This window comes from Brienomyrus brachyistius, unplaced genomic scaffold (assembly GCF_023856365.1).
Source record: "Brienomyrus brachyistius isolate T26 unplaced genomic scaffold, BBRACH_0.4 scaffold50, whole genome shotgun sequence".
Lineage (NCBI taxonomy): Eukaryota > Metazoa > Chordata > Actinopteri > Osteoglossiformes > Mormyridae > Brienomyrus > Brienomyrus brachyistius.
The window spans coordinates 1,168,743-1,183,812 of record NW_026042325.1 but is presented as its reverse complement, the minus strand read 5'-3'; the positions used below and the strand labels follow the sequence as shown (position 1 = coordinate 1,183,812).

Here is a 15,070-nt window from a genome sequence, read left to right as displayed (position 1 = left end):
CTGTGTCCCTTTTCTTTGCCACATGATCTTTTCAGACGGGGCTGAAACAGCTACCTGACCAATAGAAAATATACCCTTTGAATCCACAAGTTTCCATATCATATTGAAAACACAAAGTATTCTTGCTATAGTTATGCTGAATTTTATTCGTTTTTCTTTACTAATGCAGAGATTTTTTTTTTCTTTGTATTAATCTTCATAATTGTTCTATGGGCTCTCCCAGTGACTGTAGGCGTTCATATTGTGGAGATGACATCTCTATAGACGGTAATTAATAAGGTGTGGCTTAAATATCACCTTCTTACATCCAACAATCCCGACAAATAGTTCATACAGCACAGCCCCCTCTTGCGCTGTTATTATGCGCTAAGTAAGGGCGTCCTGAAGATGACGCCCCTCCCAGCTTGCTAGTGCTGCTCTCTCCCACCCTAACATACTATAGATTCCCTTTGACACACATGGGGGAATCTGTGGATGCACGACTGGCTCAATTGTACATTTTGACAACAAGACCAGTTAATAACGAATGATGTGTGCCAGAGTGACCTGGGAAACGCGGCATTATGAGGAACGTGAGAACAGCAGAACTAAGTGTGAGAGAATGTGCAGAGATGATGTGTCATACAGGCACCATAAAGACACCCTGCCCCTCCTTAATCTGCTACTTTCCCCTGCTGAGTAACAGTGAGGTCATTCGTGGATGTGACTCAGAACCATCATAGCATCGAGTCCCATCCTGTCATTCACTGTGGATGGTGGCCATGACAACTCCGGCTTCGGTGATTGCTTGCCTGTGATTCAGCCATGTTCACCAGTGGAGGACGGGGTACTGCAGCTTGAGCTCAGATTGCGCATGTTACCGTTGCTAACCCTGTATCTTTAACATAGGGTCGCGTTAGTTACGCCACTATGGCAGTTTTGGTTCAGCAAATGGTCAACGCAGGTGCACAGTACATTACATTTTGAGACACAAAGTCTACAAAACAGCACATTGTCACCAGCTTGATTTCCGGGAAATTACAATTGCTGTGACGGTGGTCTGTCTATCCATCACTGGAGTGTGCCATGTGGGAAGCTGGTAGGCTGGCAGTAAAGGCTGGCAACCCGGGGCATCACTACCTCCAGGGGAAGCAGGGAGTCTCCACCATTAGACTGTAACTGGCACAGTGAGGGCTGTCCTTTCCCTGATTCTCTCACCAAAACGGGAAGCTCGTGTTTCAAGAGAGGAGAACAGGTTCTGGCAGAATCAGAGGAATGAAGTGAACTTCACAGCATCTAGACGTCACACGGACAGAGATCCTCCCCATCTGGTCTTCAGCTGCCCACAAACCAACACCTCCCTGCCCCCACAGAAGCCACATGGAGCCGGAATGACAGGTCAAACAGAAAACAGGTTTATTTTCCAGCACAGTACTTTTTAAACTGTCACAGGATCAAGCTGACCCCAAGGATTCACATTTTATTAACTATTTTTCTTCAGTATGTTACTGAGGATTTCATCATCAGCAGTGTTTTTTTTTACATAATCAGTTTTTCCACAAACAATTTCTATCCATCAAAATTGGACCCAAAACATCGAATCTACAACCAGAAAATCAAGCACACTCTTAAAATACAGGAGCCCACAAGTTGTATATGAAGACCGTGCAGACTAGTCTCTCGCTAAGGAACAAACACAAACATGTAAACAGGGAAACATGTATGTTAATTAAAAGCAGCAATATATTTTGCGACAATCAAATGACCCGGCAAAATGGCGCATAAGGAATTTGATTACACTCCATACCCCACAGTTTGATTTGCAAAACGATGAAAGAAGAACACAACCACCATTAATATAAGGCCACAAAAATGATACAGCTCAACAGATCTGTTGTACTAAGGGGAAGCTGAGTGTCTGTGTGAATACAATCAGTGTACAGGAACTGACTGGCGTAATCACTGGGTCTAGCCTCAGTTGGTGATGGAATGTAACGTTACTGGTTGAAATTGCAGTTTTTCCTCTGTCAGTCGGCAATGTTTTGTTTGAATAAAAAAAGACATTTTCCCTCAAACATCTACTAATGTAACAGTTCTATAACACATTAAAAAAACATGGAATGTCAGTTCTCTCCATTTTATCTAATAACTTGTCACTCATTTTACTCCATCCCGCTATTCTGTGAAACACAATACAAGCCTCTTCTGCCTGACAGGACAGTATTTTCATCTGACTAACTCACTCAAGTCTAAAGGAATAACAGACTTACTACTACAGAGGAATCAGGCTTGTGTGCTCCCCTCAATTCTTGTACAGAAATAAATACATCTAATAAATAATAAAAATTTTCACTTTACCATAGCAAAAGTAACGAAGGTAAATAAACGCTTATTTCCAGGTTTTCCAGACCACTTCATAAATCACTGTTATGCAGCCCTGGCCCCAGGCCACACAGAGCATCATCTGTGCCTAGGACTGTGCTGGACGGACCTCAGCTCCACCCAAAGCACCCTGGCCCCCATCCAGCCAGTGTTCTCGTCCTGCTGGTGAACGGCAGCGTGAGAAAAGGTGGATTCAGGTGCTTCAGTGCAGCTCAGGCTCTCTATGCAGCCGCATATCTCTCCATTCAAGCTGTGAGACCAGCAGTACAGGCACTGCTGATGCGCCCTCAGTACATGCAGCCATGGTACGACACGAGGGTCTGGAGCCATGGAAGCGTGTCAGGTTCTGCATAATTGCAGTGCAGGCTTTGGTAAGAAATATAAACCATCAAAGTATGTGTTCTGGCTACTCTAACTGTCTGTCTAACCAAGAGGTCAGTGGGTACAGGTGCAGCACAGAGGAGGGATCAGTGCTCGTTAGACAATGGGTTAATTTACATGCTTCCAAATTCACGGAAATGACCCATGAAAGTATGAAAAAATTCCACAACACACAGAAAAACATTTTAAATAATAAAAATGTAAACCAATAGCTTTACACGACACCAGAGCTCTTTCTGGCAAATTCGATATATTTTTAGTGTCCCTCTCATCCAGAACAAGAACCATCAATTCATCAGAGCTGATATTGAATATCACTGACTTCTGTACTTTTTATCTGAGGTTTCAAGAAGTTTACCACAGCAGAGAACAAGCCAAAATAAAGCACACAGCCGGCATGTCCACAGGCTGCGTGAATACCTGCCGAGATCAGACCCAAAGCTGAGAGCACACATAACACTGCCAGACATTATTGGTATTAGACAGGGATGCAACACTGCCTACAATCACTGGACACATGAAGAATCTGCAGAGCCGCATGGCCAGAGCCGTGTGACCTATGAACCCAGCCCTACCCTTCATGAAAGGTCTACTCTCCAGTGACAACCCTTAGGCTTAGGCCTGAAGAGGAAGTATATCTGATTGAAAAATAATGAGAAAATAAAAACAGGCATGCCCACAAATCCATGACATTTTCCCATTTCCCAATGAACTGGCTCTAATGGTTCTGCGGTCAAAATAATGGAAGTATCAGTAGAGTGTTTTCATTGGCAGATGAAGCAGGAGACGCGGATTGCACATGTGCATACGCTAAAGCTAACGAGAGCGACTGTGGCGAACAAACACTTACACAAGTGTCGTCAGGGGGACGTGTGGCCTAACAGAGGGTCTTCCTGGGCCTGGTCCCAGAGGCGCACTGATCAATTACCATCTGCCAGCCCCTCTCAAAGATATCCATCAATATCAATTGCTGCTGACAGTACAATTCAATCAAAAGATCCGTTACTTTGTTTTTATATCTACAGTAGATTTATGCCAGATTCGACACACAGGGAAGCCCAGTACCTGTTTTATTTTCAAGATAGACAAAAATAACAGGCCTGTAGGGTAAGGAGAGGAAAAGAATGATATTTTAGTGTGAGTGTTGGTGGGGGGGTGTTGAGACCCTCAATCCAAAACCCACCCCAGTGCCCTTAAAAACATAAAGGAAAAAATAAGAAGACCTGACAAATTTAAGTCCCGCCCTCCCCCTTTGCCCAGCCCCTCCCATGGCACCAAGGCCAGCCTCACTTCTTGTTCTTGAGCTGGTTGGCCAGCCAGTCCAGGCCCTCATAGAGACCATCCCCACTGGTGGCACAGGTGGCCTGGATGTACCAGTTGCGGTGGCGCAAGGAGTGCAGGCCTAGCTTGTCTGTGATCTCAGCCGCATTCATAGCGTTGGGGAGGTCCTGTGGGGGGGGGGGGGGTGACAGAGGGACACAGGGGGAGGGGCATTGGTGCATACATAGGAGAAGATGGAGAAATAGACATAAAAATGAAAATCAGAACAGCCATCAAGGATTATATTACCAATGAATCTTCACAAACAGCCCCTGCAAGGATGAAATGGCAGGGGCTTGCGTGATCGAGAATGACTCAGCAATCTTTTAGATAATGACTCGGCAATCTATTATAAGGGTGGGAACTGGGGTCCTTTCAGTAGCCTGGCGATGCCGATGAAAAATTACAAACAAAAATGGAAACCTCACCGAATAAAAATGGTTAAAAGAGCTTGTAGGAGCCCGTTTCCTCTAAAAGGCCAGTAATCTGGTGACTCTCAGTGATGTCAGACTGTAAATATCATTTCATCCATTTTCAAAACCTAAAACCCACTGTTCTCTCTCATTACTGATCTGCCTACAAATATTAAATTGCGTCTTCAGTCTCCCGGCACACTTGGGAAAAAAATTATCTGTACCATTGTTTCCTCTGGACGGCTCTGGAAATCTGATAAGAGCACATTGAGGTGTCAGCATGGGCACCTTAGACCCACAGTCACATTCATTTTGCGTAGACAAAACAAAGCAAGCAGAGGGATAGTTACGGAAGTTTTTCATGAAATAATGACACCACTGCCGACAGTCTTAATACCCAGACAAATGTCCACGCTCCCAGCTTGTTAACCGCTTATCTTTCACCATTATGTTTTAATGGCTGACAGACAGAGGGGGAGCCACCGCAGTTCACGTGCCTGCTTGTTGGCGAAGACGAGCAGCACGGCATCCCGCAGTTCATCCTCGGCCAGCATCCTCATCAGCTCCTCCCGAGCTTCGTTGACGCGCTCGCGGTCGTTGCTGTCCACCACGAAGATGAGGCCTGCCAAGAAAGCAGTCCGAGGTCAGGGTGCGAGTGCACGGCAGCTCGTGGTGGAGGCTCCTGACAAAGCACGGGGACCCTGTCACCTTTGGCAAAATGGGATGGCCCTTTCGTTCTGAGCAGGTTCATGTTAAAATGGACAAGAATGGCCCTAGTAGCAGTTTTGAATGAATCTGGGACTAGACAAGGGCTGGGTATTGCCAGCAACCTCACGATATGATGCGTATCACAATTCGGGACAACGATACGATACGTATCACGATACATTCCGAATAATGCCTAAATGACACAGCCCTAATAACACAAATAACACAGGGGTGAGTGGAAATGTGCGGTACAGCTTCAATATGCATGTACTTAACTTATTGAAAACCTTAATAATTAATAAAAGGCTGTGTGAAATGGTGGAATTTAATGGTCTCATGTTGATTAAGTTTCATAAAGATTATCTTATTTGATTGTAGTTTGGTTAGTTAACAGCATTAACATAAATAGCAAGGCTTATAATGCAGCAGTAAATAGCGTTTGTGTCATAATTCTCATCCCACTGTGTTTGCTGTTAGGGCGTAAGAAAGTGTCAGAAGCCCATTAAAAACGGGGCAGATCGATCTGGCATATATGCTGAAAACGCCACAGAGTCAGTTACTGAGTTACCAGAAACTCTGAATCATTTACTTCATAAATAGTGCTGACAGAAAGGAGATATCTTCAAGTCGCTGTTCTATGTGTGTTTCTTTCCAGAAAGTTAGGTTTGTTTGTGAGAGATACAGGGTGCAGGAGAGTGACAGGGGCATTTAATGATTCCCGCAAATCCAGCGTTCATAATGCGGAACTTAATGTACTTAAACGACCATATTAGTAAAAATGAATAACAGGAAAATGGAAAGATACATTTCACTTTATATATTGTAAGTATAATAGCAATAGGAAAAAAAACTAACTGTACACAGCATGACCACTGAATGGGCTTATAAGGCGACGTGACGTCACACCTCTGACCCCGATATACCCGACCCCCCCAATGCTTATATAAAACCTACACTCCTGACTGGCACCCTGTGACTGCACTGCGCACTGCACTTTCACAACTGCCATTCCACCATTGGATAGCCTGCCTAATAAAAGTTCTTAAACTGGCCGTATGGATACAGCATGTCTGTATTGGTGTGTGTATCGTCTAAGGCTATATCACGATATTTTGCCATATCGATTTTTTGAGCACAGCCCTAGACTGGACTGTATAGCAGGCTTTAGGACATCCTGGCCATAACTGTGAGGGAATGGGCTTAAATGACAGACCAACTTGACACATGCTACTCTGTTAGCAGGTGAAATGGAGGCAACTGAGACTGTCGCAGTTAATTATCTTGCACATCTCCAACAGTCCTAATTGTGCAAAAATTTGACAACTAAGACACAAACCTCATTCAACACATGGTTTCCAGTTTAGCCTGCAGCTTTAACAAGATGCGGGTGTTTGACTGGCTGGCACAAGCAAGACAATTTAGTCAGAAAAAATACCTAATTTCACTGGAGATACCAGAGTGGTACAAATGGAGTCATTCAGAATAGAGGTTTTAAGCTCTGGAACCAATGTGTGAGTTCCTTAGTAATGCGCTCACTTGTCTGCCTGTATCCTGGAGTGACAGTCGCAAACTCCACTTCCTGTGTTTAACAAACACAATCCACAATAAAAGAGCAGCTTTCAGCACACAAATAGCACTGTTACCCGCAGTTTATGAAACTTCACCTCCATTTCAGGGCCAAGACCTCTGAAGAAGCAGACATGAACAATGAGCTGGACACTCCGACAAGGCTGGGACTGGGAAGCTACAGCATCCTCAAGTGCCCAGGGGTCGGCTCACCCTGCGTGTTCTGGAAATAATGTCTCCAAAGAGGCCGAATCTTGTCCTGGCCGCCCACATCCCACACCGTGAAGCTGATGTTCTTGTACTCCACAGTCTCCACATTGAATCCTGGAAGGATGAACACAGCTCAGTTATTGGATGCCTACATGACAAGGTGCATCTCTCTATGTGCCATGCATTGGGTTTAAGCTTTATACATGTACGTAAAATACAGCATTCTAAAACAAATTACATAGTTATGCTGTTTTTTTTTTAATTTTTTGTTTGTTTTTTACATACAAAATCTGAAATACATCCATATTTCCTGAATGCAGCTGACGTGAACTGGGAACCCTCTGTACAATTTCTCATTATGCTATAACGAGTGTTCCCACTATGCTAACAGGACATCACACAAAGAACAAAGAGGGCATTTATGCAAGTGGCCTTTCTGAAAAATCATTCTTACTGGTGTGGCAATAAGCCAGGCCCTGCCCAGGCAGGCCTACTGCATGCGAAGGGAGCGCGTCCTCGCTGGGCCCTAAGCCCGTCACAGCGTGCACAGGCTCGCACACAGTTACTTATACCTGCGGCCGTTTACACACACTACTTAGCAAGCACTGCCTGCATTTGAAAAGCGAGGCCTGAAGCGGGAATGCCACACTACCCACTGTGCTGGCTCCTGCTCTGTAATTAAACAGCCTAAGATAGCACACGAAAGATTAAAAATACTTTAACCGGCACAGAGAGACAGGCAAGTCCCCTAAGATCCCAGCAAATCTGATCTCCTAAGTTCACGTGCCTGGTTTTATACTGTGATTTTTGAAAAGAGAAAAACAAACAGACTGGTATTATTATACAACAACTTATGACTTGCTTTTCAAACCACATTTTCAGTCAAAAAATGTAAATCACCGTAAATTAAAACTGGCATCCATCTATTTACTTAGTCACTTGTTCGAACTGAGGAAATATATCTATGTTAAATATACACGTATGCATGCATGTATCTATGAATGTGTACAGACGAGGCAGACGACCATACCGATAGTAGGAATAGTGGTGACAATCTCTCCAAGTTTAAGCTTGTACAGGATGGTGGTTTTCCCTGCCGCGTCCAGCCCCACCATCAGAATACGCATCTCCTTCTTCCCAATCAAGCTTTTCAGCAGGTTCCCAAAAATATTTCCCATGGTGCCGTTGGTTCTGACTTGTCGGCAGCTCCCAGCAAAGACGAGCAGTTCCTAGCAGGGCCGTGCTCGACCAATGAGCATACAAACTGAAGAGAGACAGGGGGCCGACCTTAAATGCGGAATCAACACATCCAGCAGCAGTACTGATAACATTTAATTAGAGTACTTATATCAAGAAGTCTCACTTCAGTAGTTGAACAGTTGGTCAAAAATTAGTACAAAGGGAACAAATGATTTTTATGAAAGTGTAAGATGGCAGAAAAAAGATATAACTAAGGGAAGAATGTTGTTTCTTAATCATTTGTCTGTATGACCCACAGCACAAATGGCAGATCTCATCACAGTCATTTCCTCCTAAATGTGACTCCCTGTAATCGATCACATTCTGCATTCCTGAAAGGGCAGTGAAAGGCTCCTTGCTGGCACCGGGGACAGACGGACACATTGTGTGCTTCATTAACACGGCTCCCCATCCGCTTTCAAGCCAACGTTTACCCACAGATTTTCGCAAGTGAACAGTCTGACACCTACATGCATCAGCAATGGTCCATCCATTCTGGAATTGGTCGGTCTTTCTCACACACAGACTGGTGAAACCGCCAATGCTCCCTGCAATCTGTTTAACACGCCCGGTTTGACACACCTCCTGACACAAACATGCGCGGTACAAATGCAGTGCAAACCTCTACATTTTCACATGGATGGGTCACATGATACCAGCTTCCTATAAAAACAGCTAAAACATTATCCTCTGCTCCAATGGACATATTACAGGTAAAAACTGTACAAATTAAAAGTGGATATTTCTCTGAATAAATGTAATAGTATAATCTTGCAGTAAGTTATCCCCACTTTGGAGATAAACAGATATCTCAGTTTTTGTTAACAACAACGCTATGGTTTAATATGTAGATGCATGCATATTATCCACCAAACATGCCTGATTTTTGTCTTTATCTTTCAGCTAACAGTTTCTGCCACAAATGTTTGCTTGCTGTGATTCATACCACCAGTTAAATTACAACTACCTTGCAGCAGGTTTAAATGCTTTTCAGAAAAACATTCTACTACTGTTATTCCTAATGGAACAAAACCACGTGGAACAGCACCTGAACCCACGACCTCCTGAAATATTATTGGCACAGGAAGCTCATCTGACTGAACTGCTGAAGTCAGATGCTGAAAACGGTGCCCATATTATAGATTAATGTCTCAGAATAAAAGAGAAATTATATTTCCTCATTCCAGGTTTAATATTTTCACCTATCAGGGTTTCCTCGTTTGACAAACCAAGACAAAAACACACAGAAGCGTTCAGGTTTTCAAAAGATCCCGCGTGCAACACACAAAATGTGATGTCCTGTGCCTTTCACTGTCCACTCCAGATTTAATTCCCCAGTCACGACTTCAAAATAACGGGTCGTGATGGTTAACGTGTGAAACCCATTAGTACTGTCCATGGTACTGACACTTCCTCTGACGCGTCCTTTAAACATTACGAATGACCGTGAATTTAAAAAGGCACAAAAAAAGCCGAAACAATTTTCCTTGTTCGTGTATTAAATCGCAGTAAACTGGGAGCTACGGCCATGAAGCACGGCGCTGTTTTCCAGCTTACTGTGGCCAGTTCCGAGTCGTACTGGGCATCACTCAGCCGGTTCAGCGGCGCTTAACTAACCAGCCCACCCACGGCTTTAGAGGGCGACGCGCCCCATCCAGCCGGCTCGGACAGCCGAAAAGCCAAAGAGGCAGTTGCCGAACTCGGCAGAAACACAGAACGTCCGCCGGCGGTCGGACGACTGGACGGGCGCGCTGAAACGAGCCGTACACTGACGGACACCACGCCCGCCCCGCCGCCGCCGCTTTACTCGCGGAAGGTGTGGTGTGGCTTATAAGCGCCGTCTGTCTCCGCAGAGAGAGCGCCGGTGACCGGCAAACCGAAGCAGGGACCCCGACCCCCCCCCCCCCCCCCTCCGCATCTTCCCAAAGACGGTTAGCCAGCTAACCCGCGGCTATGCTAACCAAAGCACTGAAGCCTCGCTGTTTAACTGCGGAATCTCCGAACCTTTACGCTTCATAACCACTATCGCCCGTGAAGTATATCAAAATAATGTAATAATAATCATAATATTTATTATTGTTATTATCGTTACATTTTCTATTCATTATGACCCGCTTCCTCACTTACCTCCAACGGCGACACTACTCAATCTCGAGCTTGCGGGGCTCATAAATCTCGCGATATTTCAGAGTTGGGCGCCTCGGCAGTTGCAGCGTCATCGGCGCAGCTTTCCAAGGCCGAGAGCCTGACGGCGCGAGGTGAGGATCCCGTTCTGCTGGCCGTGTACCTGTGTGTGTTGCCACTCTGAAGACATTAAGCTGAAGGTGTTATTTACGGCCGGCAGCCATAGGTACACATGAAATGCAGGCAATACCTGTGCCAGATGGACCCTCAAATAAGTTATTCCATTAATTAATAATATATAATATATAAATAAACTGGAGATAGACATGCAGCCACCTGGGACAAATTATCCATAAGAATCCCACACAGGAGAGTGGGATACAGTAAGGAAATGAATGTTTACCTGTGAAACATGGAAAGGAGAAGGAGAAAAGAAAACACTGGAATATTAGTGATTGGCAGTGCATGCTATCCATCCCCAGGGGTGTGGTTAAAGATTTTGGACCCCATGAAAGTATATCATACTGGGCCCCCAACCGAGACCAATGAAATTATGTTCCAAGTTATTTAGGAATCGTCCTAACTACCCCGGCACCCCTGCCCACCCCTCCTTTCAGCAAGATGGAGTTCCCTCTCCACCCCCTTTTCAACCTGCTTCTTTAATGATTCATTTGACTTGGAGTATTTACACGGATGAGAAGCAGGTTTCCATCAGGCTCTCGGGTAGCCAGGTGTTGACTTTTACATGATTTAAAACACGTTCCTGTGCGGAGCTGACATTTGTTAGAGGAAGACCAAATGATGTCCATAAATTCATTAGATGAAGCAGTAAAAGAATCAGCACTGCAGATGTTTGCTGCGGTGGACCAGATTCTGGGGTGGAGTGTGGATTGTGGGAGCCAATGGGGGTCATGGAGGGGGTCACAGTGGGCTGGGGTGGTAGCTGCAGAACGGGGGAGTTATAATTGAAGGACGCCTGTTTCTCAGAAGCATCTGCCAGGGGGCAGAGACATGAGCCCCAGTAACACACAATCACAGGTCCTCTTGGGCCGCGCTGGCAGAAATAATGAGAGCTTGTGGGAGGTGGAGAGTCCTTTGAAGGGCCAGGGAGCTGGCTGCTCGCAGCCTGTTCTCCCTCGCTCCGGCTCCCGCTCCGTCCCACATCAGAGCTGGAGTGGCGAGGAACAGGGCAGTATGCAGGATTGGGGAGTGACCCACCAGCATATGTTCCCAGCTGTTTATTTACATTGATTGCATTGCACCAGCCCCACCTCCCAGCCCTGTCACATGCGCTGACGGACACATGCACACACACAGATGTTTGCGGCCGCTGTGCGCTAAAGTGCCAGTTTAATTTTGCCTTTACTTATCGGTATGACTCTTCATAAGCATCTATTTAAACATCTGTCTTTTCTTCTGCATCCATCCATCTATCTGCCCACATAGCAGATCTTGCCCGTGACGTACACAAACTCCGCAGGTCAGCAGGACAGCTCTCTCTCTCACACCCGGCCATTTCTGTCCTCCCTCTCATTGGCAACGACGTCTGCTTCCAATTACGCAGACAGCGGCGAACTGGCGTCACTGTAGGGGAGAGCAAAAGAGAGAAGGGATTGAAAGAGGAGGAGAGGAAGATGAGAGAGAAAGCCTCGGAGCTCGGCTCCCCCGTGTCACACACAAGAGCAGGAAAATCTGTGTCCCTGCAACGTTCAGGAATGACAGTGTGAAATAATTAAATGATGAAACAGATGGAAAGATAAAGAAATGGGAACTCAGACACAACCCTCCTTTAAATTTAATTCCCTGCCCTCTGGTTCTTCTGCCTTTTAAATAAATAATATTCCACAAAGAGCTGATATCAGCCAGGCTTTTCCTCTATACTAAAATATTGTATAATAAAAGAACATTCTGGGGAAAAACCAGAATACTTATACGTGCCTTAATAACTGAAATGTAGTTGCAGCCAATTGGTTAAACTGGTTTATTGGCTTATAATAAACATTATAAGACATAGTCAATGTAATCTAAGAACCTTACAGAATGGAGAGCCAGTGCACAGTGTAGTAAAGGTCCGCTTGCCCGGAATGTTCTCTACATGGATGGAAAAGCAGGCATGTCAGTCTGAGAGCGACAGGCACACGAAACTCCCAGGATGCATTGCACCGCCTCACTTTTAGAGCCACTTAATAAAGATCAGACTTGGAAAGCAATGTCCTCTCAGGAGATGCACCCACATTCTAATTTTTTAAATCATTGATTTCCAGCAGAAGTACTTCATACTCTCACTTTGCCCTAACTGACCGTACTCACGCTTGTCAGATTCTAGCCATTAACAGGTGAATTATATTGCATTTTGCTGAAAAAGTATGCAAAATGCAGCCTGCCTTGGCTTGTAAGAACAGAAGGGTGAATGTAATTTGGCGTGAAAGACGCCGATGCACAGGTTAGGGGGAATGGACTGGATTCTTGGTATCAGTAAAAAGCTTCAAGTAATGCATGGTGTACAATCTGCCCAATCAGAAGACTCTACATATAAATATCTTTTTAATAAACACAAATACCAACATAATGGGAAAGATTTCCTTCATATTCGATATACATATGAAGTCTTAAGTACTATTAATTATAACTGAGAAAAGTGACATTTTACACAAATCAATTAGTGCAAAAATGAGATTAATGGTGAAGCTGTGAATGGAACACAGGCAGGAGGACGGCTGTGGGGACGGTCCTCTGCTCAGGCTGTCGTGTGATCGACGGCTGTGGGGGGGGGGGGGGGGGGGTCACACAGGGTTCATGGGGCAGAGCTGTTTGGAAAATGTGCCGCAGGGAACAAACCTGCATACGCAGACCTTCATCTTCAGGGCCTCCATGCTGTATCCCTACAAACGCCAAACCCTCCGACATCGCCTGGCATGTTCCATCTGAACCCCCCCCCCCCCCCCCCGTTTAGAAGGGAAGGCTCCCCTTCCATCCACCTCCCACCAGATTCCAGAAGCAGAAACATTCTGCTGCACCCACAGCTTGCCGTTCCAGCAGTTTTCCATCATCACCGGCGGGGGGGGGGGGGGGGTGTGTTTCTGTGTTGGGGCATTTTGCCATGACTCTCCGCTGAGGAGCAGCTGCTAACACTGAGGAGGATGACATCATGTCAGGGCTGTACCAGCTATACACAGGCTCTGCTTAGGGGTGGGGGGAACACAAGCTGGGCATTCAAAATACTGCCTTTCTGAAGGTGCGGAGGTTTGAACACCTGTACCCTTCTTTTTGTCTCCTCCTAAAAGGTCCACATTTAATCTTCCATCTTCAGAGTTCTGGCTGTAAGGCCAAAGGAGAGAAGGGCTTAGACCCTCATATGACCCAATCTGAGCCGCATACATTAATGATAGCCACACATGGCATGGGCATATTCACAGGGAACTCAGCGGAACTGCCCATCGACGCTGTCAGAAAGTCAGTCAGTCAATGAGCCAATTGATCACATTACACTTAGCATAGCCCATTGCTACAGGACGGTAAATAAGCCCCTTAGAGTGTCTGGTCACGCACGCCCGACCCTCCTGTCTCCTCCCTGACGTGGCCTTGATCAGCTGAGCCGCATTTGATGCTTGTTGCCCCTCGTTAGTCTTTGTATAGAAGACCCTGTTTGTTCATCAGTCCGAGTCCGGTCATTGATTTTGAACCTTCATGTTGCCTGTGCCCTTCCTTGATCCACTCCTGCGGTTTTGATCCCTCACAATCTTATTTATTCAATGTGTCTGTTCTTGGACTTCAAGAAACTCCCTTTGTGTTTCATTTTTGGGAAAAATCAAAATTGCGGAAATTCGCTGACTGCTTCAAAGACAGCGATCAGGTGTTGTCACTGGCAAATGGTGTCAGTCAAAAGCACAAATAAAAACTGTATGTCTTTGGATTGCAGTTGGAGTTGGAGGAGACCTGCGTGGTCCTGGGAGAAGGATTCACACTCCCAAAGAGGGTGACAGTACCACCCAATGAGCTGCCATACTGTCTTTTCATGTAGAATGAAGGTTTGAGAACTTTAAATATATCATAATATGATTGGCAATGGCCCAACAGACACGCTATTCGTAATCCAGTTCTGTTGTACTGTAATATCCATCCATGCAGCTGAACACGTCACTGAAGCTATTCAGTTCTGGCTATTGAGATCTTTGCTCTTACATGGGACTCCTACTGAATTTTGGACCAGTTACCGTGATTACAGGACTTCGCTTCTGAATGCTGTGCCATCATACTGGGTAATGATTATCCACAGCTGTTGTATATCTTTGCATTGCTTACACACACACACACACACCCAAAGCTGTCATCTGTAAAGACTTTCTCACAGATCTCCTGGGTTCTCTCTCAGGAGGAGTTAGTATATTTAGCTGCCTGTCATATTCTACATTTTTTCCTGAAATGTCAGGTCACAACACCAGACTTACATGAAGTTGTAAAAGAACATGGCACCATTAATTTGATAAACCGTTATATGTACTAGAGGAGAAATTGCTCTCATGGCCTGATTTCAGTGCCTGCCAATGTTCTGCACATCTGTCACAGCTGTGCAGTGTGGGTTGACCTCCTACTGCAGTGTAGCGAAGGCCACACTGTCAGTCACTGTATGACTATCCCCACTTGGGTTGGCCTATTTAAGCCCTGCCTCTGCTTACCGCGACCTCTGAGTCATGAACAGATCTCTGCCAAGACTGAGGTGTTTATTTAAAGCTGTGCTTCAGTGGCCC

General features: G+C 45.4%; 1 protein-coding gene across 1 annotated transcript; it reads right to left on the bottom strand.

Moving 5' to 3' along the window:
• Positions 1-1,371: 1,371 nt before the first annotated feature.
• On the bottom strand, positions 1,372-10,378 carry arf3b (ADP-ribosylation factor 3b). Its single transcript, XM_049000283.1, has 5 exons — positions 10,326-10,378; positions 7,990-8,223; positions 6,963-7,073; positions 4,973-5,097; positions 1,372-4,190 (listed from the first exon to the last, which is right to left on the bottom strand). The coding sequence occupies exons 2-5, from the start codon at positions 8,135-8,137 to the stop codon at positions 4,029-4,031; spliced, it is 546 nt and encodes a 181-aa protein (XP_048856240.1). The 5' UTR covers positions 8,138-8,223; positions 10,326-10,378; the 3' UTR covers positions 1,372-4,028.
• Positions 10,379-15,070: the final 4,692 nt, after the last annotated feature.

What these genes read in the sequence shown, in the direction of transcription:
- arf3b (XM_049000283.1), bottom strand. Translation starts at nt 8,137, where the DNA reads ATGGGAAATATTTTTGGGAACCTGCTGAAAAGCTTGATTGGGAAGAAG. An exon ending in TTATTTCCAGAACACGCAGG is followed by an intron (nt 5,098 to 6,962) that starts GTGAGCCGACCC and finishes CTTTCTTGGCAG; the next exon opens with GCCTCATCTTCGTGGTGGAC. An exon ending in TCGTCTTCGCCAACAAGCAG is followed by an intron (nt 4,191 to 4,972) that starts GCACGTGAACTG and finishes CCCCCCCCACAG; the next exon opens with GACCTCCCCAACGCTATGAA.